Source organism: Tamandua tetradactyla, chromosome 5 (assembly GCF_023851605.1).
Source record: "Tamandua tetradactyla isolate mTamTet1 chromosome 5, mTamTet1.pri, whole genome shotgun sequence".
In the NCBI taxonomy this organism is placed as follows: domain Eukaryota; kingdom Metazoa; phylum Chordata; class Mammalia; order Pilosa; family Myrmecophagidae; genus Tamandua; species Tamandua tetradactyla.
In genome coordinates, this window is record NC_135331.1 from 167398584 (window position 1) to 167424989 (window position 26406).

Consider the following 26406-nt stretch of genomic DNA (forward strand, 5'->3'; position numbering starts at 1 on the left):
TTCTAAACTCTCAAAAGACCATGTAGTGTTACTGGGCAAAGCTGATGGATTCTTTTGCTTGATGCATTTTAATGACCAATTCCTGAGATACCAGGGTTTCAAAGAGAGGAAAAGTTTTATCACTAGGCACACAGTAGGAGAGCAGATAGCCTCACGGCCCAAAACCTGTCTCACCGAACTACAGTAATTCTGATAGTTTTATTAGAGAAAAAGATGGGCAGGGTTTAGGACAATGAGCACAGTGGTCCCAGATGATGTATTTATGAGGTGATCTAATTATTGAGCATGTGCAGACTGGTTATATGCTTAGGCATAGGACACTTGTAAGAAAATGGCAGTCTGAATTTGACGATGGGCATTTTTTGTTGCTGTTGGGCATGATCTTCAGTATTACGATGAAATACAGGTGACATGTAGATTTAAGTCTAAGCTACTGTGCATATCAGGTGGGCTCACTTTGGTTAGATCCAGTCTTGATTATCAAGTTGACTTTGGACTAGAAGTGGGTTAGTTCTGGACTGACCCAGCACCCTTCATTAAAAAATATTAGGGGCTGTCTTGAGTGATTACAAGACTCTGAAGTTGAAAACCTGGATAAATGAATACAAATGAAGGTTAGTCACAAGGTTTTTATAATCACAGAGGCAGAAGTTAAGGACCATCTGGTCATTATCAGAGATCGAGGCAGCTGGATTACAATGTAGAGATTTCAGGTATCTGTCTACTCCAATATACCAGAAAGCAAAAAGGAATATCCATATAATGATTCAGTAATCAAAATAACCCCTGAAATCCTAATTTCTCGGTTACAATTGTTTAATGCTTTTAAGTTAATATTTTATTGATATTACCTGAAAAAGATTCAGAACAATGCCTGAATCATCCATCACTCAGCAAGACTTATGTTTTCCTTTTTTTGCTTCATCTCACAATACAATATTTCTCCCATTTTACAAATTAGGAAATTGAGGCACAGGGAGCTTAAGTAAAGTCACGTGTACGAATTCAGATGACCTGGCTCTGGAGCTGGAATTCTAAACCCTCTTCAGCATTTGGCTTTTTGCTGAGTATATATAGTCTTCGTATTTCCCCACCTGTGTTAGCCTTGTCTGCGCAGTAGTTTATAAACTCGAGAGCAGGACCATATCGCGTGGTTATGTGAGTATTCCCCAGCCCCCAAGCATTCAAGAATGATCCAAGGGCTAACTTCTACTTCCCCTCTGCAGCTGGGAGCCGGGATGCCTGAACGGATGACCACTGTTGATTGATTGCAGGCTGTACCAGCTCCAGGTCTGGCCTCAGTGTTAAGTGCCATCCTTTCTTAATGTCAGGTTGTGTGCTCTTTTGATTATACTGTGTCTTGCTGTATAATACAGAGACTCCCATTTATGAATTTTGAAATTTGGGCGAAATTAGAGGAAGGGAAAGGTAGGCAAAGTAAGGAGAGGAGAATCGAAAGAAGTAAGAAAAAGTAAAATCACAATGACCAGCTGGCAAATGATTCCAATATAAAAGTAGCAGCTTCTTTTCTTGTCAGTCATTGGCAGAGAAGAGGTTTTTTCCTTTTTCCTTTTTTTTTTTTCCATGAACAAGCAGGAACAAATTGGTGTTGGTAGAGGAGTCCCTGGAAAATCCCATAGTCCATCTTCTCCCATCTTTTTGCCACACCCGGTACCCTATTGCTGCCTCCCCTCCCCACCCAGTTCCCAGCTGGACTGGCCTTCCAGACCGGCACCTGGTGCTCTCCAATGTCCTGAGCCCCTTTGGTAATTAAAATCTGCTGCTCTTTGTCTTTTGTCTTCTTTCCTGAAAAGGCTGCTTATAACTACTGATTTGATCAAGTCAGGGTTATGGGAATCTCTCTCTGGTGACATATTTGCATTTTAAAAGGGACCTTTAGGAAATAATTCTGAAAGGTGACAAGGCAAAGGAGGGGATAAATCAATGACACCCTATGTGGGAGACAGAGCCCAGAAAAGACTTAGGATTCTGGTTAATTCTGGGTTCAAAGCCTGGCTCATCTCCATCCTAGCAACTTTTCGAAGCCTCAGTTTCTTGTCTATAAAATGGTACGGTACCTGGCACAATAAATATTGGTCCAGAGGCTATTTGTTGAACAGTTCCCATCTCCCCCAAGGAATGCAGATGTGCATGTTATGCACCAGGCCAGTTGTAGCCCCCAGTGAATATTCCTTTAAGGTCCTGTCCTCCCATGTGATCTCCTTTGCCAGCCCCGGGTAAGGTGGTCTTCCTCACATGTCTGCTGGTTGTTGTTGTCACACTAAGATGTAGTTCTGTTTGCATCTTGTTTAATTTTAAAACTGTTCTCAGCTTGGGGTTTCTTAAAATGCTTTTTATTGTGAGATGTAGCTTATATACCAGGAAGTTATAACAAATAATTGTGAAGCTGTTACTCACATTACCACCCTGGTCAGAAAGGGCAGACTTTGTTTAATGGTATATGTATTACAACAGTTTTGGCCCCAGAGGACACTTTGATATTTTTGGTTGTCACAACTGGAAAATTGTGCACTGACATCTGCTGTCAGTAGAGGCCAGGGATGCTGCTAAGCATCCCTCAGGAAACAGAATGGCCTCAACAGACGATTGTCAGGGCCAAAATGTCAGCAGTGCTGAGGTCAAGAAACCCCAGTGAAATTCAGTCCTCATAGCAGGAAATGTCTGATTCTTCAAAGCACAAAGCTTCAGCAGGAGGCGAAGTTTTAGTAAAAGATTTGAATGCTCAAGAAATCTATTTGTTTCAAAACTTGGTACCAATTTATGTAGCTTCTTATTAGTAATAATATCTCACTCGACTAATTATTCTCTGGGGAATAAAAAAAAAAGGCCAGCCAGAATTTCAGATGAAGGATCTGAAGCTAGTAAACTTTTCTAATAGCCTCCATCAGTTTGTATTCTTTCATTGCTGTCAAGCGCTTTTACTCTCCTCTGTCAAGCTGCACCCATTTTGGGAATGGAATCAGTCACTGTATGAGTTAACAGAAGCTGGATGTGCCCCATCTTATTATCAATTAAACTGTGAGATAAAGTAAACACCGCACTCTTTCCAACAGACGTGTTCCAGCCCCTTTGCCTGTGGTAACCCTCTGCCTTTTATCTTTTGCAGGATTTAGTCATTCGTATTGTTTTTATCCTTGGCAACCTGACAGCGAAAAATAACCAAGCTCGTGAACAGTTCTCCAAGGAGAAAGGGAGCATCCAGACTCTGCTGTCCTTATTCCGAATCTTCTACCAACGTGACCTGAATTCAAAGGCGTGGGTGGGGGCAGGGGACGAGCCCCCCGGGCTGCAGAGGCAGCCGTCCGAGGTGGAGGACGTGCTCATCAAGCTGACGCGCGTGCTGGCCAACATAGCCATCCACCCTGGCGTCGGCCCCGCCCTGGCTGCCCACCCGCACGTGGTGGGCCTGCTGGTCACCACTCTGGGTAAGGCTGGGGGCCGGGCTGGCCCCACGCTGCCCAGCCTGGGAGCCCCTGGCTTGGGGGCGGTGAGGTTTCTGTTGGCACAGTTGGCGCACTTTAAAAAGTCTTCGTAGCTGTGGAAGGGGCCGGCCTCTGCTGTTCAAAGGCGACTCAGAAGTAGTACGGTTAACAACAACCAAAAAACAGAGGAAGAAAAAAGTAATACAAATCATTTGTAAGACCCACTGAGTTGAACACTTTTAAAGGGTATGTGAATTTTATCTCAATTAAAAAAAAAAGTACCAATCAGATTATCAAAAATTGAACAAGCTAATCACAAATAGTTTAAAATCCCAAGTTTGCCCTGGGTTAGTCTACATGATTCAAGTGTATTCGTGGTTTTCTTCGTGTTTTCACACTCTCTGTAATTACAGCCCAGACATCCAGGTCGCTCCTTCCTCCAAATCCACATTTCAGGCCTTGTCGTTTCCCAGGATTGCCTCTGCCTGCGAGCGTGTGAGGAAACTAGCTGCGGTTCAGGGTATTCAGCTTAGCTGCTGCTTGCCAGCCTCTATGAATGATTTTGTTGCTGCAGAAGAAACTTTAAGGCCTGATCAAAGTTACGTTTGGGGGTAATCTGTGAACTTTTTTTGTTATTCAGTTTAAGAGCCATTCATTGAGTCCTTACTGCATCACCAGCTCTAAGTTATGTGCTGTAAGCGATTAAAAAATGTAAGATGTTATCTGCTCCCAGGGAAGTTGGGGCCATAATAGAGAAATGTCCGGTGCCAATACAAGTGCCAAAACAAGAGGCTGCGCACTGGGCGTGAGGATTTAGGGAATGGAGCCGCCCACCCCAGCTCTTGGGTGTGTGTGTGTAGTAAATCATGATGTCACACTTTATGATGGCGCTTTATAGTTTAAAAAGCACCTTTGTGTACATTACCTCACAATGAGGAAACAGGCTCAGTGAGATGAAGTGACATTTATAGGTCACAAATTAGTAAGTGGCAGAGTGCCTGAGCCCCAAACACATGCTGCTCTGCTTGACAAGTGACCTGTCTCAAGAATGGAGTCTTCATTCTGACTCCTTTGACTTGATCTGCCCCCCCCCAGACTTATTACTTCCACATGATAATGCAAAAATGTACATATTTAGTCTTCCACTCCCTAAATGCGCTCTTAACTGCATGTTAAACCATCTGTGCGAATCTGCATCTCGTTGTGCTGTGGACAAGTCAGACCCAACATCTTGAAAACATAATTGCTGACAACCCTTCTCCTCTTCCTGGCTTTCACAGCCAAACCTCGGCTTCCTCCCTTACCCTTCCTGCCCTGCGCGTGTTTAATCCATGTGCACGCCCCTCATCTCCTTCCACTCCTGCTGCTCCACTTTGCTAGAACCTTCCATGCCTTGGTTGACCCCTCTTGGACCTCTTCTTACCGGTTTCCCTCCTTGGCTCACCTTCCAAATCGTGCTATTACCCTGTCCCATTTAACACACAGCTCTGAGTGTCTCCTCCAGCTCAGAAGCCTCCTGGCCTGTAGCATTAAGTCCATCTCCTTGACTCAAAGTCCCTCTTCTCCACAAATAGCCCTCCCTAGAAGCACCTGCCTCTCTTGTTTTCCCTTTGTGGTTTTGTTGATACCTATTTCATGGTCACATAGCAGCCTTGTACTAAAGGTCTTTGAAGGGCAGGAACTATTTTCTACTCACTGTTGTAGCCCTGACAGAGCCTAGCAGGGTGTAGATGTTTGGAAAATGTCCGTTGAATTTGAATGGGAAGATGACATTTGTGATGGGGGGGCTTAGATGTGCACTGAGGGGGAAGCCAAGGAGAGAGAGGATGTCATTCCAGATTGAAGTAGAAGTGACTGGTTCCTGAGTCCTGAGCTCCGGGTGTGAGAACAGCTGGAAAGGCCAGTTGTGGCCTTTTTTGGCAGGCTTGGAGTCCCCTATTGATGCCTCTGGTCATTATTCTGCAGATAGTGGGAAGCAGAGATAGAGCCGCACATCTTGCCTTCCTGATTAGCAGAGCTACCAGAAGTGGGCCTTGATGTTTTTGAAATTCAATTTCTGTAAAAACCCTAAACCTTGCATCTTTTGGATTGTAGCATTACCCTGCCCTCCAAAGCTCCTTCCTTGCCCACCACCCCCACCCCTGGAGGATCAAGCTCTCCAGCTAGAGGTTTTCCAGCCGGAGCCAGTGAGCCTGTGACTTCAGCATCTGCCATGGGACTCATAAAATGCCTTCTCCAGGGCTTTACCTGGAAACTGGCTCTGCAGGATGCAGAGTCTTGGAATCTCCCTTTCAACTGGTTTCCAGTCCCCAGGTGTTTCTCATGTTGAGAACCAGTATACTATGTCTGGAACCCGCTGGATGAGTTCTCATCTGCTACAGGCTGGGCCCCTTTATCTGACCACACCTACTGGGGAAGGGGCTGAGGACACTGCCTCAGACACCAGGACTAGGGCACAGTGTTGTGAGTGGCAAGTTAAGAAGTAGACCTTAATTCTCCCACAATAGTTAATATTCACATGCCAAGCTGAAAAAAGCCTGGTCTTAAATACATTTGTGAGCATGGATGTTATATTTCTGTCTATGAACTAAAGGTGGGAATCATGATATGTTTTTGCTTCCCAAGAAGGTGATGCTGTGGGTAGGAGAAAGAGGCTGGGAAGCAGATTTGGCCAGAGGTGAAAGTGTTGCTTCAGGGGGTCTAGCTCAGTTCCCTGGCTGGAGTCCTTAGGAAGCTTTGGGGCCTGGCCCCTCCGTGCCTCTGTCACCAAGTTCTCCAGGCAGCAGGGTGCTCTCCCTGGGTCATGTGGCAGATTCCCATGTGAGGTCTCTCCAGTGTACCCCCTTGAAGTTACTGAAACTCAGGAAGAGTGTATTTTTCTTCCTTCAGTCTTCAGTGACCAATGCAATCCTAATCCAGTGAGTCTCAAATTTTCTTGTCCGGAAGAATCATCCAGGGAGCTTGTTAAAAACACAGATTCTTGGCCCTACCTTCTGAGATTGTGATGCACAATGGTAGGTGTGGGCCCAGAAACCAGCATTTTCAAAATCCCTCTGGCTGGTCCCAATGCTAGTGGTCCAGGGCCCCCCTTTTGAGAAATGCTTCCGTCTCTGCAGTGTTGGAACTCAACACCCCAGGAGGCGATCAGTCAGCGCTCGGTAGCCTACCATGCCTTGGGAAATTGTTTGGACAAACTAGGGGCTCCCTTCTCTAGTCTGTCTCCTAGAAGACTTTGTCTCACAAAAGAAGCTTACAGGAGGTCAAGGTCACCCTTGATAGGATCCTCCACCTCCACCTTCCCCCTACCCAGCTTAACTGCTGGAGTGAATTTTCTGAGCCCTACTAAGCTGGTTGCTCTGGATTTCCTACCTGGCTTCTCTGCATCAGTATAGACTGATGCTCAGATTTGGGGAAAAGGAAGCTGGTCTTCAAAGCTCCCACCTCCCTCTGATAGTCCCAGGAAGGGAACCTGAGGCCAGGGCCAGGTCTGGGACGCTGGCAGTAGAAAGGGCCCTCTTGCTGGTCTGGTGTATCCACTTCCCTGTGGGCAAAGCAGCTGGCCCTGTTTGTCTTCCAGGTGCGCCTCCTCCCATCTGATGGCTCCTGCTGCGCTGCCCCTCCCCCATCCAAATGGGGTTCCCTCCCTTCCACCTTCCCCAGTCCTGAGCCCTCACAGAGGAATCTGTTGTACCCCAGGACTCGCCTATAGAAGCCAGACTTGTTGCAGGGGGGTCTTCTAAAAATCAGGAATGTTTTTAGTAAGGATCAGCCCCCTCGGCAAGCTCCCAGCCCGATTCCAGATTCTCCTGCATCCGTGAGTCAGTCACTGAGGGCTGTGTGGTTCTCACACTCTTTGGAAGCACATTATTGCTCAAAGCTCAGTGGGCACTCAGTGACGCCTGTGTCCTTGCCTCAGCAGGGTGCTATGGAAAGAGCGGACGGGTGGAGTCAGAAAGGCCTGGATTCAGATGCCTGCTCTGAACTTCTTAACTTTTTAACTCTTAACTTCTCTGAGCCTTGGTGTTCTTATCTGTAAATGGGATATTAGGATATAGCTATAGAGAACTATTTATTGTTGTTCAGAGAATGAATTCTTGTGGGCTTACATGCTTGTAAATGCATTTAAAGCATAACTAATCATTCATGGTCGTGGGTTAAATGACTGCAAAGCGCTTGCCCATAAGAACCAGGGCTGAGTAAGGGCCTTCCCTCTTGCCTGGTACCTGGTGCCATTCCTGCTGTCTAAAGGTCCTACAGGAATTGGTGACACATAAGAGTTCCCCATCGTTTAGTGGACAAGCTAATGAATTCTCCTACAAAGGCAAGAGTAAAAGAAAAGAAAGCAAACAAACAAAAAACACCCAGATCCCTAAATGCTGCCCAAGAACTAGTGCGTAACCTGTGGTGGGAGGGGAAGGGATGGTGGTGGTGACGGTGGTGGAGGAGGGAACCAGAATTGCAGACTTCCTCCTTGCACAGGGTTGGAAATTCATCCAAGCCCCTCTCCATTGTACCTACTATGTGCCATGCACTTTTAAGCCATTTGCAAACGTTAACGCATTTAAACTTCATAACAACTCTATAATGTAATTGCAAGTGTCATCTTCACTGTACATTTGAGGAAACTGAGGCTCTGGGAGGTGAAATACCTTGCCCAACAACCCACAGCCAGTAATTGGGTGCACCAGCCAAACCAAGAGGGGATACTTTCTGGGGCTTTATGTATCTTGTCTCTCTTGAAAACAATTGGGATTTGTTCATAGGTATCCTAGAAACCTGAGGCCACTAGGAATATTTCCTTACTGTAGAATCCATACCAAAGTGCAAGATATTCAGTTCTTTCTTCCCTTCCCATAGATTTAAATTAAAAAACAAACAAAAAACAGAACCAGCAATTAGGACTCCATTCATTCCCTTTTTCTCCCAGTACTTACTGACCACCTATCATGTTTTGGGCCCTCTGTGGCTGCTAGTCACAGTCTCGAGGACCGGTAAATGCTTTCTATAGCATTACAAATGACTGAATTTTATTCTGAGTATAATATGCTTGTTTTAGTTTGAAAGCTGCCAGTATGCAATATACCAGAAACAGAAATGGCTTTTTAAAAAGGGGAATTTATTAAGTTATAAGTTTATAGTTCTAAGACCATGAAAATGTCCAAATTAAGGCACCAACAAGAGATTACCTTCACGCAAGAAAGGCCGATGAAGTTCGGGGTTTCTGCTGAGAGGACAGATGGTGACATCTGCTAGCTTTCTCTTCTGGCTTCTTGTTTGATGAAGCTCCCTCAGGGGTGTTTTCCTTCTTCATCTCCAAAGGTCTCTGGCTACATGGGCTCCATTGGTTCTGGTGACTCTAACCTTTTTCCAAAATGGTTCCCTCTTAAAGGGTTCCAATAAGCTACCCCACCTTGAATGGGTGGAGACACATTTCCATGGAAATCATCTAATCAAAAGTTACCACCCATGACCAACTCTGAGTCTGTCCTGTAACTACTTGTTGAAGAGTGTTTTGAAAACTATTGCTATTTTCTTTCTTTGCTTTGTATGTATGTTATATTATACAATTTAGGAAGTTAAAAAAAAAAGTGACCTTCCACAATTGGGTGGGTCACATCTCCACGGAAACAACAAAAAAGATCCTACCCAACAATATTGAATGAGGATTAAAGGGCATGGCTTTTCTGGAGTACATAATAACTTCCAACCAGCACAATGCTGTTAAAGGCTGTTCTCTTTAGTGAAAAGGTAAAGGGGAGATAATTAAATCAGAAGTTAAGAACTAGGACAGTCCTCTTACTTAGCTCTCGGCTCCACTTATTCCCTGAGGAACTTGGACTTCATGGAAGAGGGAAAAGGCACTTCCTTATCCAATAAAACCCAATGAGTCAGTCATGGCCAGAGGTGTGTCCCGGAGCGATGGCAGCCTCCCTCCCAGGCAAGCAGGGTTCCCAGGGCAGGCCATGGTGGAGCATGAAGGGCAGGCCATGGTGGAGCATGAAGACACGCCTGGCAATGGGTAGGCTGGCATGGGGTTGGACACGAGACCAAGGCTGGTGCAAGTCGCTATAAATAGTCCAGTATAACCAGAGTCATAACTTTTTATCTGACTGCCAGGGCTGTAGAGCCAACTGCTACCCCTCATCACATGTGGGTATTTCAAAGGCACCTCAAGCTGAACTCATGATCTTCCCTCCAATTTGGCCCCCTTCCTGTGCCCTTAATTCAGAGAGTGTGATCACCATCCAGTTATACAAGCCAGAAACCCAGGGTCAGCCCTCCACATCAGTCTTCACCAAGTGCTGTCCATTTTTTTTTCCTTCCTTCCTTTCCGGCTTGTCCACTCTGCTCCATCTCTGCCATCATTCAAGTCTAAGCCACACTACTGTTATCTGGAAAATTGCAGTGGGCTCCTAGGGGGCCTCCCTGAATCTGCTCTGCACCGTGGCCAGTTCACAAGAGATGTTTAGAGATTGAGAAGAAGGCAGAGACAAAGTCATTAAGGATCTTAACTGCTAAACTCAGTAGTTCATTCTTTCATTCATTTGTTCATGCTTGCATTTAGCAACTACTTTTTGAGCACCTACTATGTGCCAGACTCTGTTTGAGGAGCAGGGAATGGAGCAATGAACAAAAGAGACCAATCCCTCATCCTTGTGTAGCTTATATTTTAAGGCTGGGAGACAAACAATAAATACATACGTCTGTGGGTCGTAAGTGCTATGGTGAAAATTAAAGTAAAGAGAAAGGAGAACAATAGGAGCTATTTTATACAGAGTGGTTATGGAAAGTAACTCAAATAAGGTGACTTCTAAGTAATGACTTGAAGGCAGTCAGGAGTAAGCTACATGGATATCTGGAAAAAGAAAATTCTAAACAGAAGGAATATCAGGCAGAGTCATGCTTGATATGTTTAAAAAAAAAAAAAGCGGGAAACCAGTGTGGTTGGTATTGAGGGGCTGAGAGGACAAAGCAGCAAATGAGGTTGGAGAAGTAAGTACAGGGAACATGAAGTGGGTCCTCTGAGCCAGGTGCAGCGGGGAGCTAGTGGAAGGCCATGAGGCCAGTGACATTACTTTTTTAAGGGTCACTGTGTTGTGGATAGACTTAGGGAGGCAAAGGTGGAAGAAGAGAAGCCAGTTAGGAGGTGAGAGTTAGGCTAGGGTGGTGGTAGAGGGGGTGGTGAGAAGTGACCTCATTCTGTGTATTTGGAGGGCAGAGTACAGAGGAGTTACTGACGGCTCATGTCCTCAGGATCAGTCTTCTGGGAGCTGGGACTGTGGGGTAAGGATGCAGACTTCCGGGGTGGCGCCTCTGACAGCGCCTGAGGTCAGGGCAGGCAGGGCGGGGATTAGAGACAGCTCAGCTCACTCGTGTATTGGCCCCTTGGCTCTACTACAGACCTCCTGGAAAAGCTGAGTGTTCTCCCTGCCCTGGGAGGAGCCATCCAGTGCATCTGGTGCCTTTTCCTGCAGGGGCAGCCATGGAAACAAAGTGGTGAAGGGGTGCTGCCTGGGTACAGCCTTGCCTGGGAGAGCGGCTTGTTCCTGGAGCCTGCAGCATGATCTGACCCCCCTTCTCTTCATCTTGTTTCAGAATACAAGTCAATTGATGATTGTGAGGAGCTGGTGATCAATGCTACAGCAACAATCAACAATCTTTCTTATTACCAAGTGAAGAATTCCATAATTCAAGATAAAAAGCTATGTATTGCTAAATGTAAGGTTCAGAGTTGGGTTTGGGTAAATTAATGCTTGTTTAAGGTTTTCATTTTCTTAACTAAACACAGAACTGGAGGCATTAGTAGTTCCTGACTTCTGGTATAAACAATTTAGAGCTGGATTTGATTCTAAGGGAAAAAACTAAATTCTCTGTATGGGAAAATAGTAGTTTCTTAGTTTTCTTGCTGAAGTCCCTTCCAGCTTATCTTTTATTATCATTAAGTTTTTTGTTTGTTTGTTTGTTTGTTTTGAATGGGCAGGCACCAGGAATCGAACCTGGGTCTCCGGCATGGCAGGCAAGAATTCTGCTTGCTGAGCCACGTGGCCCGCCCTATCATTAAGTTTTAAATTATCAGTATTTAGTGTTATAATGGTTTCACATAGCCCTTAAATTAAAACTTAAATTCCCTGATTTTATTTCTTTGGTAACAAAACCCAGTACTCTTAAAGGTTCTCATGAGTAACAACATGGATGGAATCCTGGAGGCTGTGCGTGTTTTTGGAAATCTCTCTCACTACGATGATATCTGTGATTTCATTGTGCAGAAGAATGGTGAGCTAATGACACTTAAGATTCATACACATGTACTTCTTGCCAATAGTTAGCTAAGTGGTTTTGGAGCTTGGATCATTAAAATATGATACTTGTTTCTGTTTGAGACATGTAGAGCTTTACATTTCATTCCATATGCAAAGCTCTTGGCTCAGGATGATCCTCTTTCCCTGACGAGTGGCCTTCTGAGTTCAGACGTGGTGTGTGTGTGAATGTTTAAGGGAAATGAGCAATCTAGGCCCATCATTTCTGCCCATGGGAGTGGACTTGAGACATTCTCCTTCGTGTTCATTATGGTACTGCTTGTTAATAGCAAAAAAATGGCAACAACTAAATGGCTATCAATAGGCAAGCGGTTAAGCACATTATGCTATATTTATAAAATGAAATGTTCTACAGCAATTAAAATAAATGAACTAGAGGTTCATGTATCAATATGGATAAACCTTAAAACATAATATAAAGGCAAAATAACAAGTGATAGGAAGATATATACCCATACCCAATATATATCTTCCTGGGGAGGGGAAGGGAGTGAACAGGATTGAGAGGGAGCCACAAAAACATATAATTTGATCTGAAATATATTCTTTCTTAAACTAGGTAGTGGGTACACAAGTGTTTATACTAACCAAATACTTCATATAAGAATAAAAAGTATCATGTTCATGATAGAAAACATAAATAACATAGGTATATAAAAAAAAGAGAAAACATACTGTCTTACTGCCGCAGAGGTGACAGCAGTTTGGTGTCCATTCTTTACACTCTGAACAGCACCTCCTGTGATGTTACATTTGTCAAGCTCACGGCCTGATGTAGCAGTAAGGCCAAGGCCAGATCAGGTTGGACACCTCTCAGGTGTCGGAAAACTGGGAGAGACTTAGCACACACTGTACCCGCTTCCCCCCAACCCTTTGCCCAGCCCCTGCTGCAGGAACTAGAGACAGGACAAACAGTTCCCAGCTCCTCTTCTGAGGAATAAACAAAATGATTCTCAGAAGCTGGGATCTTGAGACCTGAGCCACCCCTTGTACTGGAAGTCCTCCTGGGCTGCAGGTCAATTTCCAGCGCTCTGAGCAAGGCTTCTCTTGCAAGTGGTGGCCTGGGAAGACTACTTCAGGGAAGATTTCAACAACAGCCCTACACCCTACACTCCACCCCCAGGGACTGCGTCTTTAAAGAGAATTGCTGCTGAAAGGTCCAGACGACCCTAGAGAACAACCAAAAATTAGACATGAATGTTACTTCAGTGGGTCGAAGTCTGCAGTTCCCGCCTTTCCACCCACAGGTTGGAGGGAGCTACTACCTGTATTATACAGATCAATATCCGGGGACGGAAGACCTTCAGGGGCAGGTTCTTGGAATCTTGGGTGTTGGGGAACCCACTGCTGGGCACTGGGTAGAGCCTTAGGAAGAATAGGTTAAGTTCACAAACAAGGTTCCTAATTTTGTAAGTCATTCCCCATTTCCCCTTTGCCCTTTGTACAACGAGATACATCTGAGACCCCTGAGATTTCACTGGTCCACATTTGTCCTCTGCCTTCTCAGTACACAAGTTCATGATCGCACTGCTGGATGCTAAGCATCAGGATGTTTGCTTTTCTGCCTGTGGTGTTCTCCTAAATCTCACCGTGGATAAGGACAAATGTACCATCATAAAAGAAGGAGGCGGCATTAAAAAGTAAGTTTCAAGGCATGAAGTCCTAACTCAGGATTCAGAGGACATACTTTGCTAAGAAGCTTGGGCTCCACTCTAGCCATTCCTCTGGGGCAGGGGTATTTCAACATTTGGGAGTCTCAATGAATGAATGAATGAGTGCAATATCCAATTTCAACACTGGAAGCTGGGGCCAAAGAAGGAATTTGGGTTCCACTGCAAACTCAAAATAATTCAGAAGCAGATTATTGCTACTTTGTGGCAACTTAACTTCTTAGATGTGAATTTAGTTTAAATAATCACTGAATTATCTATAAAGTATATTAAATATCTTGAAATGGAAATCATCATCATGCTAAAATATAAAAATTTACATTTCTGACCTAACTACTTGATTTGACTTTACTAACTCAGGTTACTAGACTGTTTACAAGATTTTGGTCCAACTGACTGGCAGCTGGCCTGCTTGGTTTGCAAAACTTTGTGGAACTACAGTGAAAATATCACTAATGCTTCATCCTGTTTTGGACACGAAGATACCAACAAACTCTTGGCCCTTTTGTCATCATTTTTAGGTAGGATTCCTAAGCATGAGTCTGTGCATTTTATTAAAGTGAGAGAATAAGTTTTTCTGTGATCCATATAGCTAAATCTTTATTGGTATGTATTAGAAATGTTTCTACCAAATAAGAGCATGTTAAAGATTATTATAATTTGGAAGTATGTGAACGAGGCATCTCTATCGTTACTTATGATGGGGATACAAAGACTTAAAACTCATAGGATACTGTTCCTTCTATGATTTTTTTTTCACTTTCTATAGCTTGCCCAAATATAAGATCTTAACATAAAGGTGATGCTGTAGTTTAACAGTACATAGATGCTGTTATGATTGAGAAAATATGTCTAAAAGCTATTCTGAATTGTCATGCTTTCAAATGAATTCATACATTTTAATTAGCAGTGGCATTATCATGTGAGAAGGTGGCTGTGAAACTATTGTACTTTAGTGTAGGGTTCTTATCCTTGAAAATGTAGGAACTCACTGATAAAAAGCAAAGGGAAAAGGATAGTTTATTGCAGTAAAAAAATATTTTTTCTCCAACCTGGGTTAGGTATAACAGCAATGATTTGGGTCAGTAAATGAGTTGAGTGTTTTCAATAATCCTTTTCCCAAAATGGAGGAGGGATACTGTTTTGGTTTAAACGCTACCAGAATGCAAAATACCAGAAATGGAAAGGCTTTTAAAAGGAATTTATTAAGTTATAAATGTACAGTTCTAAGGCCATAAAAATGTCGAAACTAAGGCATCTAGAGAACTATACCTTGACTCAAGAAAGGCTGATGTCTGTCACATGGGAAGGTATGTAGCTGGCATCTGCTTGTCCTTGTTCCTTGTTCTATTGCTTCCAGCTTCTGATGCCAGTGGTTTCCTCTGTAAAAGCATCTGTGGGCCTTTACCAGGCTACAACTCTGGGTTATGGCTTGCTTAGCACTTCATGGGAAGGGACATGGCGATGTTTGCTGGGTTCTGCATCTTCAAAGTCCCTGTCTAGGCATCTGCTCTCTCTCTGCCAACACTCCAGCAGCTCCAAATGTCTGCACCTCTATTTGCTCTGAACCACTGTTCTCCAAGCTTCTGCATCCAAGGTTCCCTCAAAATATTTCCCCTTTTAAAGGACTCCAATAAACTAATCAAGACCCACCTGGAATGGGTGGAGTCACATCTCCATCTAATCAAAAGGTCATACCTAAAATTGGGTGTGTCACATCTCCATGGAAGAAATCTAATCAAAAGTTCACACCCACAATTGACTAGGTCAGTCTCCATGGAAAAATCTAATCTAAGGTTTCCAACCTAAACAATAGGTCTAGCCCCTCAAGATTAGATTAGGAAAAGGACAAGGCTTTTCTGGGGTACATAACAGCTTCAAACTGGCAGTACCTCATCACTGCCCAGCCACTGAATGGAATGAATGAGGTGGTATGGAAAGGTTCAGTATGACACACAAGATGTGGGTTCAAATTCTGACTCTCCCTGTGCTTATTTGGACAAGAGACTCTCTCAGAGCCTGCCTTTGATCTCTAAGTTGGGATAATGACCAGAAGGCTTGCAGTCAGACTGTTCTTAGTTTAAGCCCAGACTTTATTACTTACAAGTGTTTCCACCTTGGGAAACACCTCTCTACATTTATATTTTCTAATTTCTAAGAAGGGAAGAGTGCACAGCCATCTTGTGGGGCTAAGATGAATGAGTAGATGTTAGAAAAAGCCTAGCACAGTGCCCGATATAGCACACTCTAAAAAAATGCTTGTTTAGGTGCTATTTAAACTCTGCACTGTAACAAAATGTTATTAAACAGGAACTCAGAATCAGAAGTTATTTGAAAGAATCAGTTTTGCTAGATTTATGTGAAATTTGCTTTATCCACGTACATATTTGTGTTTGTGTTTAAAAATGAGCAAAATTTAAATCACTGAGGTTCATAGTCTGCTGTGTGAAATATTAAGCTTTCACAAGTTGCAGTGAACAGATGCAGGTGCTCAACTTACTTAGTTAAATGGTTCTCAATTGTGCCTAAGCATTGGAGTCAGCTCTATATAATATGGCCCCATCCCTCTGAATTCTGATTCAGGAGCTCTGGGGTGAGATGGAGAATTTGTGTGTTGTTTTTGTTTTTGGCTTTTAGAAAGGGAATTTATTAAATTAAGTTGCAAGTTTACAGTTCTAAGGCCATAAAAATGTCCAAATTAAGGCAAGGCTATAAAAATGTCCAAACTAAGGCATCCAGGGGAAGGCCTATGACATTCAGGGTTTTCTGTCTCAGCTGGAAAGTCACATGGTAACATCTGCTAGCTTCCTCTCCAGGCTTCTTCAGCGGCTTCCCCAGGGGTGTCTTCTTTTTGCATCTCCAAAGGTCTCTGGCTCTGTCAGTTCTGAGCTTTTTCCAAAATGGTTCCCTCTTAAAGGGCTCCAGTAAGCAACCCCACCTTGAATGGGTGGAGACACATTTCCATGGAAACCATCCAATCAAAAGTTACCACCCACAGTTGGGTGGGTCATATTTCCATGGAAACAAACAAAAAGATCCCACCCAGCGATACTGAATGAGGATTAAAGAACTTGACTTTTCTGGGGTATACAACAGTTTCAAACCAGCACACCCAATACACCCCAAGTAGAATAAATCCAAATAGACCCTCTCCAAATACACACTGATAAGATTGTCAAATGCTAAAGAGAAGGGAATCCTGAAAGTAGCAAGAGATAAGTAACTCACCATAACAAGGGAAGCCACACAAGACTAAGTGCTAACCAGTCACTGGGCACCATGGTGGCCAGAAGCACTAGTGTGATACATTCAAGATTCTGCAAGAGAAAAATTGCCAGCCAAGAATTCTTTATCCAGCAAAGCTGTCCCTCAAAATTGGTGCTTAGAGTGAAATTTATAGCCCTAAATGCCTATATTAAAAAGGAAGAAAGAGCTAAAACCAAAGACCTAACTGAGGGCTCAGCCTATTAAATTGGTAGTTCGCAATGCTAGTGAGAATATCAGGAATTCCCCAAGTGGGGAACTTTAATATGTCTGCATTTTCCCCAGTCCCTCAAGGGAGCTTTGCAAATACTTTTTTATTCTCTGTTCAAATTACTCTGGGATGTATCAGGACATCACACTAATCTGTACAAACAATAAGATCTCATTCCCTATTCAAGTTTCCATGTAATTATGGTGTTTGAATAAACTGACTATACAAGTTAAAATAGTGTCCTACAGAAAACAGATTTTTCACCAAATAGACATCCCTTCCTTTAGTATCCCATAGAAGTTGAAGTTATAAAATATAGACAATATTGTCCTTTACCTGTATTTTGATTTACCTTAGTCCTAACCAAATCTGCTTCATTCATATCTCTAACTGAAGTCTGATCTCTTTTTCATCTGTTTTAACAGCTGCTGTATGTGGTAATGCTGACTTTCATAGCTGCAGAACTCTAGCTCTGAGTCTCAGGTGTCACACAGATACCCAAAGTTCCAGGGACCAATCAGGTTATGCACAAAGTGTTTGGCATCTCAGAATTTAGAAATACCCATTACGTCTCAGGAATAGATGTGACTACTGTGAGAGCTTACAATCTAGAACCTTTACAATAAGCCTTCCCCTATAGTTAGTCCACATAAGCGAGGCATTATGATGTTTGTCTTTTCGTTTCTGGCTATTACACTCAACACATTGTCTTCAAGGTCCTTTCACCTAGTTGCGTGCCTCACAGTCATTATTTTTTTCTTACTGCTCCTCACATGGTCTTTTACTAATCGTTCCAATGTATGATCTTCCTCTGGAATGAGTCCAGGCAAATTCTTTTTTTCTGTGAACGGGCTATACTTTACTGTTTCTCTGTGTGTTTTGTGATTTTTCTTTGAGATCTGGACATTCTGAGAAATACATTGTTATAACTCTGGAAATCTAGTTCTCCAGGTCATCTAGGATTGCTAGTTTTTGTTGTTGTTGAGAGATGGAGCCATCAATATGTAACCTTTCCAAACTATTTTTGCTCCCAGATGGGGAACAGAAAGAGGGAAAAAAAGGGAGGGGAAAAATGATACTGCCTTTTTAAGACTCTGCTGCTTTTTCCTGATAGTAGTTGGAACAGTGGCCTCCCTCAGAGCTAGCCACCCACTGATCTGAAGTAGCTGATCAAAAGCAATAATCATCAATCAGAAGCCCTCCCTCCCTACCCCTCACACTCCCCTAACCCCAGATTTTGGAGACCTAAATCTTTATATCCCACCCTGGCATCAACAAGCAGCACCTGGAGCTCAGGCTGGAGTCCCCACTGCTGCCTGCCACTCAGTTGGTGGGTGGGAGATAATAGCTGCTGTATGGAGGGTGAAATTCACTAATATTCACTGTAATTTAACAGCCTCTTTGTCCAGCTCTTCCCTGGATGCTATAATTTTTCCCCTAGACTCCTGAGTTCCAAATTAATTGATTCAGACCATTCCTAACAATTCAATAGCTCTTTTGGTGGAGGGATTGATTCCTAGAGTTTCCTATCTGCCATTTTTCCACAATCCTGTCTACATTGCTATATTTTTTTTTCCATTTTTGTTTATTAGAGCAGCTGTAGTGTTACCACACTGCAATACACTTTTTTTTTCTTTTTTTTAAGGATTGGCTGAAATGGTCCTGGTTGGGGGTTGGCAGTTTATGACAGGTAGCAAGGTCTACCTGAAGCTTGTGTAAGAGCAACCTCGAGTAGCTTCTCGATTCCATTTAAACTATCTCTGCCACTGATGCTTTATTAGTTACACTTCTTTTCCCCCTTTTGGTCAGGACAGAATTGTTGATCCCACAGTGCCAGGTCTGGATTCATCCCTGGGAGTCATCACCCATGTCCCCAGGGAGAGACTTTCACCCCTGGATGTCATGTCCCACGTAGGGGGGAGGGCAATGATTTCACTTGCAGACTTGGGCTTAGAGAGACTGAGCCACATCTGAGCAACAATAGAGTTCCTCCAGAAGTAACTCTAAGGCATGTCTATAAGTAGTCTAAGCTTCTTCACTATCTACATAAGCTTCACCAGAGTAAGCTTCATGATTGAGGGCATGGCCTATCGATTTGGGTATCCCTAAGGTTTGACACAGTATGGGGGATTCCCTGATGGTAAGGTTTAATAGTTCCATAGTATTCCTCCCCTCCCTCAGGGGACTTTGTCAATACTTTTTGATTATCTGCTTAATATACTCTAGGATGGTTTCCAGGCATTACAATAATCTATACAGGATTAAAGGACCTCTTTCTTATTCTGGGCTGCCTGTGTTTCAGTCGTTCAAATGAGCTTATACAGATAGGTTGAATTAGATTAGGTACTTCAGGAAATTTCGGTTCCAGATCAAATAAACCTTTCTTTCATTGGTCTCAAAGAGTATGTATGGTTCTAAAATATAGACACTGTCTTCCTTACCCCTATGTTCTGAATTACTTTAACCCCAACCTGTTCTGCTTTGTTCTTATCTCTAAATATCAGGTTATATATATAAAACAGCCTCTCAGAATTCAAAAATAATAATCACCACTCCAGACTTAATGCGTCTGCTCTAAAAGCTTACAATCTAGGCCCCTGTTTTCCTATAAGCATTTTCTAAAGGTGACCGTGTCATTCTTGTTCTTTTGTTCCTGGCTTATTTTGTCTCACCAAACGTCCCACATGTTCATTCATGTTGTTGCATGCCTCATGACTTTGTTCCTTTTTGTAGCAGCACAACCTTTGTTCATAAGTATACACCATCATTTGCCATTCTACTTCTCCATCAGTGCATCCTTCAGCCACCTGTATTCATCAGGCACCATGTAGAGGGCCCAAAGTCCACAGTCCATCAACATTCTCAATTTTAGATAATTTCATTGTTCCCAAGAGACAGTAAACCAATAAACACACCCTCATCAAATAGGAAATCTAAACCTCCTCTTAAGCCTTGTCCTTCACTCCATTATTTACTTCTGCTGTTGCTGTGGTAGTGCTGATGGTTTCATTTTGAACTTAGCTCATAGCATGCAATAGCAGTTTCCCCCCTGTACCCTGGACTTAAACACTCTTTATACAAGAATCGTATCTTTGAAGTAATTCTTACGAGAACTGCATTCATATTTCTAGTGTGAGTCAGTGGGACATGTAGGTCTATACAACCCCTTTCAATCTTGTTCATCTTCAGTATGGTAATATTACTTCTAGGTCCATTAGAGAATCACCTGTGCTCCTATCTATTCCCTTACATTGGAGTTCAACCTCATTAGCTAATAGTTCACCCATCTCTAGCTTCTATGTATCTCTAAGTCCCCTATATTCTGTATTATTAGCCCTTGATTATACCTTTATGGTGGCATAAAAGTGGAATCATGCAGTATCTGTCCTTTTGTGTCTGGCTAATTTTGCTCAGCATTATGTCCTCAAGGCTCAACCATACTGGCATGTGCTTCAGGACATCATTTTGTCTTAAGACTGCTGCATAATATTCCATTGTATGTGTATACCATGTTTTGTTGATCCGCTCGTCTGTTGGTGGACATTTGGTTTGTTTCCATCTTTTGGCGATTGTGAATAATGCTGCTGTGAACAATTGTGTGCAAATGTCTGTGTCGTTGCTTCAGCTCTTCTGGGTATATACCAAGTAGTGCTATTGCTGGGTCATAGGGCAACTTGATAGTTTCCTAAGGAACCGCCAAACCATCTTCCATAGTGGCTGCACCATTATACATTCTCACCAGCATTAGTGTCCCAGTTTCTCCACATCCTCTCCAACATTTATAGTTTCCTATTTGTTTAATAGCAGCCATTCTTATACGTGTGAGGTGGTATCTCATTGTAGTCTTGATCTGCATTTCCCTTATAGCCAGTGAAAATGAGCATCTCTTCATATGCTTTTGGGCCATCTGTATTTACTCTTCAGAAAAATGCCTTTTCATATCTTTAGCCCATTTTATAATTAGATTGTTTGTTCTTTTGTTACTGAGTTGTGTGATTTTTTTGTATATACGTGCATGGGCAGGAACTGGGAATCGAACAGGGTCTCGAGCATGGCAGGTAAGAATTCTGCAACTGAGCCACCATCGCACTGCTCTGCAATATACTTTTAAAAGTGTGTATATTTTATCCTCATAAAATCTCTTGAGATCAGTAGCAGGAGATATGAGGAAAGTGGGTCTAGGAAGGTTAAGTTACTTGCCTAAGGTAACACTCTAGCAAAGCCAGGTGTTTTCATCAGAAAATAAACTCCTAGCCCTGTGTTTCTCTATTGTTCCATTTCATAGCACACCCGTAATCCATCCCACCTTACAGAAGTGAACTCAGTCAGGAAGCCATCTCACCGGCAAAATGCATTAATATGTTGTTCATGGAATCAAGAGCCTTTCTTTAGATACAAGGACAGAAGAGGGGTGGAGCACTAGACTTCGGTAGATGGAGTCAGGTGGGACAGGGCTACTCTGCTGCCTCAGAGCCATGTGGCATATGTTTCTTCCTAGCTTTTCTCTCAGTGATGTGGACAAACAGAACCCCCACTTCTCACAGGGTCTGGCTGCACATGACCAGTTGGGCAGTAGTAACTGTATGGGTACATGGGCGGGAGCGTATTTGAATTTTAATTCTTTTATGAAGATGTTAAATCACAAAGGCCAGTGGTGAAGTGCAAGCACTGCTTTTAGAAATAATGGCAAAGCAGCTAATATAGTAATATTACTCAACTCTCTCTTGCTGGTTGACTAGAGATAAAAAACAAAGAAGAGAGAGAGAAAGAGAAAGTAATCCTCAGCATGGTTGGGATGTTGACAGTCTGGGAGATGGCTGAAAAAGAATGTACTGCCTCAATTTTCCTAGTATCCTGCAATCACTTCTCATATACTCATTAGCAGTGTGTTATCTTGAAGTTCTTAAGTGGTGTGCCCTGGCGCACTAGCCTATTCATCAGCTCCTCTTAGGGGAGCTGGCAGGTAGTAGTGTGTGTGCAATTTATTAATGTGGATGTAAAATGCACTAGGTTATTTCATGGGTATTTTAAGGCTACTTCAACTACAGTGGTGATTTGATTGTGTTATAATGATCACTGACACATTTATTGTTTTGAATCTTTTAATTCTAATACCTTGCCAAAAATTGTAATATTTGAAAGTGTGCTGTGCACAAGGAAAGCTTAAGAACAACTGGTTATCTAAATCAGTGTTTTCCACACCGTGGTAAAGAAATATGGTTGGTAATGACTAGCATTTTTGAAAAAATAACTTAGCAAAGGCTGCAAATACAAGAGTGTATTATATGTAGTAAGGATTGTAAAACTTTTGTTATTTTTATATAAATAAGTATATGTATACAGAGTCATGACGTAAGATGTATTTTCTTATTATGGGTCAGTCAAAAACATTTGATTTTAGATTTAAATTTTCCTTGAATCGGCAACTATCACTTTTTGCAGTAAAAGTTCCTAAATTTAATGCCCAGTGTATATGGCACTTTTAAGGTATCTGTTGTTTTTATTTTGAAACTTCAGACTGTATTTTCTAACCTGTAGCTATTTGGCCACTCTTCTGACATGATGTGTAACCCAATTTAGAATATGGTCTAAGGGTGGATTAATGAATTATAGGCTGGGACTCAATAAAAGTAACAGTCTTCACATTAGATTTAAAAACCAAAAAGGCAGAAACTTTGCTGAGCCCAGTCCAACCAAAGCCCTGGGCCAAGGGTCTGGGCTGCCCTGCTCAGTCCTGAGCATCCTGAGAAAGAAAGGCATAAAACAAGAAAATTATTTCTTTTAAATGTGTCCCCCTACATATATGTATTTTTATGTCTATACATACACACAGAGGCAGATATTTGATATGTATATCATAGGGAATTTTGTTCACTTTTTGTGGGGGCGGGGGAGGGGATTGCATGGGCCAGGAATTGAATCCAGTCTTCCACATGGCAGGTGAGAATTCTATAACTGAACTACCTGTGCACCCCCAAGAGTTCATTTTTAAATAAAAGTTTAGAGCAGAAAAAGGATATAGAAATCTGAAACCACTCAGAATCGAAGCACTTTTCTTGTCAGCAGGAGCCAAATGGGAAGGGTTTTGAAAGCATCCAACACTACCTGTATTCTCTTCCCCTCCAGGCATGGTTGTCCTGTGAGTGGGGGGGGGGGGGGGGGGGGGGGAAGAGATTCAGGTTTGCTTACAGGGGTTGTCCCAGAGTCTTGTCGAAGTGTTTGTGTCTGCCTAGAACTTATCTCAGAGCTGCATAGTTGTCCCCTTGGCGGTGAGGAAAAGAGGGTAAGGAAAAAGTTGGGATTCTAGTCTCCCTTATCTTATTCTGGGTTGTTAGACTAACACCAATAGTGCCAAAGAACACATTGGGTGTACAAAAATATTCAGTGTAGAAAATTTTTAACCACAGTAACAAGGAATTTTATAATAGGGATTTACTCGTCCCTATGGAAAAAGAGTTTGCAAATTATATAAGAAGCGTTGTTGGTGGTCATTTTATAACTTAGTGGTTACCACTATGACTCAGGCCAGAAACCTAAGAAGTGGCAGAGCCCATCTTCTTTTTTTTTATGGTACCATTCAATATTTCTTTTTTTTTTATTAACGGAAAAAAAGATATTAACCCAACATTTAGAAATCATACCATTCTACATAGAGCCCATCTTCTTAATGGCAGTAGTGCATTTTCCTGCACTCTTGTCAACACAGTAAAAAAGACAGTGGTAAATGGGCACAAAACCTTGGCGGCCGTTTATCTTCTTATATTTATAGTATTCACAGAATTCTGGGTACCCTTGCATTAAGAAACAAATTAAAGTCATAATTTTGCATTTTATTTTTATAAGTGCTTTTCTGCATTATCCATGCACTCAATTGATACCTCCTAGGATTCTCAAATTCCTTCAGTATTCACCGTCATTGGAGAGGGTATGGGGGGATTTGTCTTTTCAAAATATGTACCAGGCTGCTTTGACATCAGCGAAGGTCTGATTTTCAGTATTGTCTTAAGTGTTAAACTCAGCTGAACTATTTTCCCAAAAGGGTTCCCAACTCCTTTTATATCTGTCAACCTTTGATGTAATGAACTTTTCTAATGTGCAGGTAAGGAGGTAACCTATTAATATTTTGCTTATTCTGAGAAATTATGATCTGACTTTTGGATGAAAATTTACATGTAAAATCTAAGGGATTAGGTAGGCAATAGTGGCGCAGCAGCAGAGTTCTCTCCTGCCATGCTGGAGACCCAGGTTCGATTCCTGGTGCCTGCCCATATAAAAAAAAAGAAGAAAAAAAAAAGGAAAAGCTAAGAGAGTAACTGAAATAAGAGCACAATTCAATTTAGGACTTATTTTTAAGCAAAGACCATTGCCCTTTTTAATTAAAAGCCTAAACATACTAATTATAGGATATTAGTAAAGAACAGATCAAATCCTATCCTGTGCCCTATCTGTGTTGATATTAATGATGACCCAGGATGTTTTACTCATGCCATCAAAAATTAAACTCTATTTGATAGGGTTACATTTCCAAATTAATTGCTGCAATTTTTATTTTTCTAACACAGATGAAGAACAAGCACTGGGGGGCAGTTTTGACCAAGACCTAAGAAACTATCATAAACTCCACTGGGAAACAGAATTCAAACCTGTGGCACAGCAGCTTCTAAACCGAATTCAGAGTCATCACACCTTCCTGGAACCCCTACCTATTCCTTCTTTTTAACATGATGCAGATTAACAACAGAAAAAGTAAGTCAAGTCTCTTCATTCTTGAGAAGTAGTAACAAACATGAATTTTTTTTCAGTATCATCAAACATTGGTTTTTCAGGAACTGATTTTATTAAGTAGACTAAGTATTTTAAAAAATATATGCATTTCCCCTTGTTAGGTATTTTGGAAAAATGAATATACGTTATCCCCTTCCTACCATGAGAAATGTAAGATGAAAATATATGCATAGTTTTTCTGAGCAAAAAACTTTCTTCTATTTGCTATTAAATGATTTAGTTCTAATCATAAAATCCTGATTTAAGAATTTGGGAATTTAAGTAGTCAGTTCATTCATAAAAGAACTGTGCAATGCAGACCACTGGAATTTACATATAAAAAGAATGGTGGTTGGGTGCAAGGGTGGTTCAGTGGTAGAATGCTCGCCTTTCATGCGGGAGACCTGGGTTCAATTCCTGGACCACGCACCAAAAAAAAAAAAAAAGAAAAAGAATGGTGGTTAGCATGAATGGAACACATTACTATGTAAGCATCTGTACTAATTCTTACTACATCTAATAATGAATTTTCTGATCAGGTGCCCATACTTTTCTGGTTCTAATATTAAGAGAATAAGCAGAATAGGATAAGACTACTTTGAGCCATCTACTCTTTATTAAATAAGTAAAACAGATGGAAAAGTGGTCTATTTTACCTTTTTTCATTTTAAATGAAATGACTGGCCCCGTAACTGATTTTAATTGTAACTGTTGTCTAGGAAGGTGATGTAATGAACTGGGAAGAGCGTAAACTTAGCTATATGGCATACCTCAGTTTGAAACGTAACTCTCCCCTGCCAGCCTTGTGGACTTAAGGCAAGTTAATTTCTTGAGCTTCAACTTTAAAATGGAAACAATACCTATTTTCTTATAGTGTAGTTTAGAACAAATGATTAAATGAGCAAATTGCACAGTGTTCAACGTGTAGTGCTCAGTAAATTGTAGCATTATGATAGCAGTTTGATTTGTCCTTCTTTGTAGGATATGTTTGGCATTTGAATAAATAGTAAAATCCAGAGAAACTGAGATTACTGTTGTATCCTATACAAGCCAAATGAAGAAGACTGGAAATAGAAGCAAATTTACTGTTCTGCTTGGAAAAAGGTGTTTTTAACAGCTCATCACTCACCCTACAAAGTACCAAGACTCATAGGATGAGAGGAGGTATCCCAGAATGGAATGTTCGCAAAGCCTACTATAATAAACTGAAGTTTCCAGGAACAAATAGACTTTCCAAGGGCTCTTCCAGTCTGGACTCATCTTTGGTTAAGGCTCAGTAAATCCTCTAGGGTCATTCACCTTATTGTAGTCTATCTGTAAATACATGCTATTAGATGCAGTCCACTGGGTGCAATCAGCTAAAGTTTGAGGGGCTAATCTCTTTAAGACATTTAAGAATGAAGATGTATATCCATAGCAGGCTATATATTCTACTTGCAGCAAAAATGATCAAACTTTTTTGTTAGTTATAAATTCTGAGAGGACTATTTTAGTAAACATATAACTCAAAAGTGAGATGCCATTAAACCTGCTCTTTTATATACTACACCTCAGCCCTTGATATTCATGCATACTAACAAATGTGCTAATAAATTTTAGAGTACCTTAATGATGGAAAACATGCTTATCCAACAAGCTTTATCTACTAATCTATCTCAGCTGTCTACATCAAAACTAATTTAGAATAGCTAAATTATTAGAGGAATAAAAACTCTTTGACTCTTATATTAAAATTA

The 26406-nt window shown here is 41.8% G+C and overlaps 1 protein-coding gene across 6 annotated transcripts in view; it reads left to right on the top strand.

Moving 5' to 3' along the window:
• Window positions 1-26406, top strand: part of ARMC2 (armadillo repeat containing 2) — a 143838-nt gene that overhangs the window by 107355 nt on the left and 10077 nt on the right. For 3 of the 6 annotated variants that reach the window (XM_077162591.1, XM_077162594.1, XM_077162593.1), the window contains exons 13-19: window positions 3128-3446; window positions 11040-11162; window positions 11604-11717; window positions 13269-13401; window positions 13792-13952; window positions 24469-24652; window positions 25652-25907. In XM_077162591.1, coding sequence (XP_077018706.1) covers window positions 3128-3446; window positions 11040-11162; window positions 11604-11717; window positions 13269-13401; window positions 13792-13952; window positions 24469-24626 — 1008 coding nt within the window. In that variant the 3' untranslated portion in view covers window positions 24627-24652; window positions 25652-25907. Of the gene's footprint in view, window positions 1-3127; window positions 3447-11039; window positions 11163-11603; window positions 11718-13268; window positions 13402-13791; window positions 13953-24468; window positions 24653-25389; window positions 25487-25651; window positions 25908-26406 lie in introns of those variants that run through there. The other 3 variants (XR_013176332.1, XM_077162592.1, XM_077162595.1) reach the window with 3 other exon arrangements.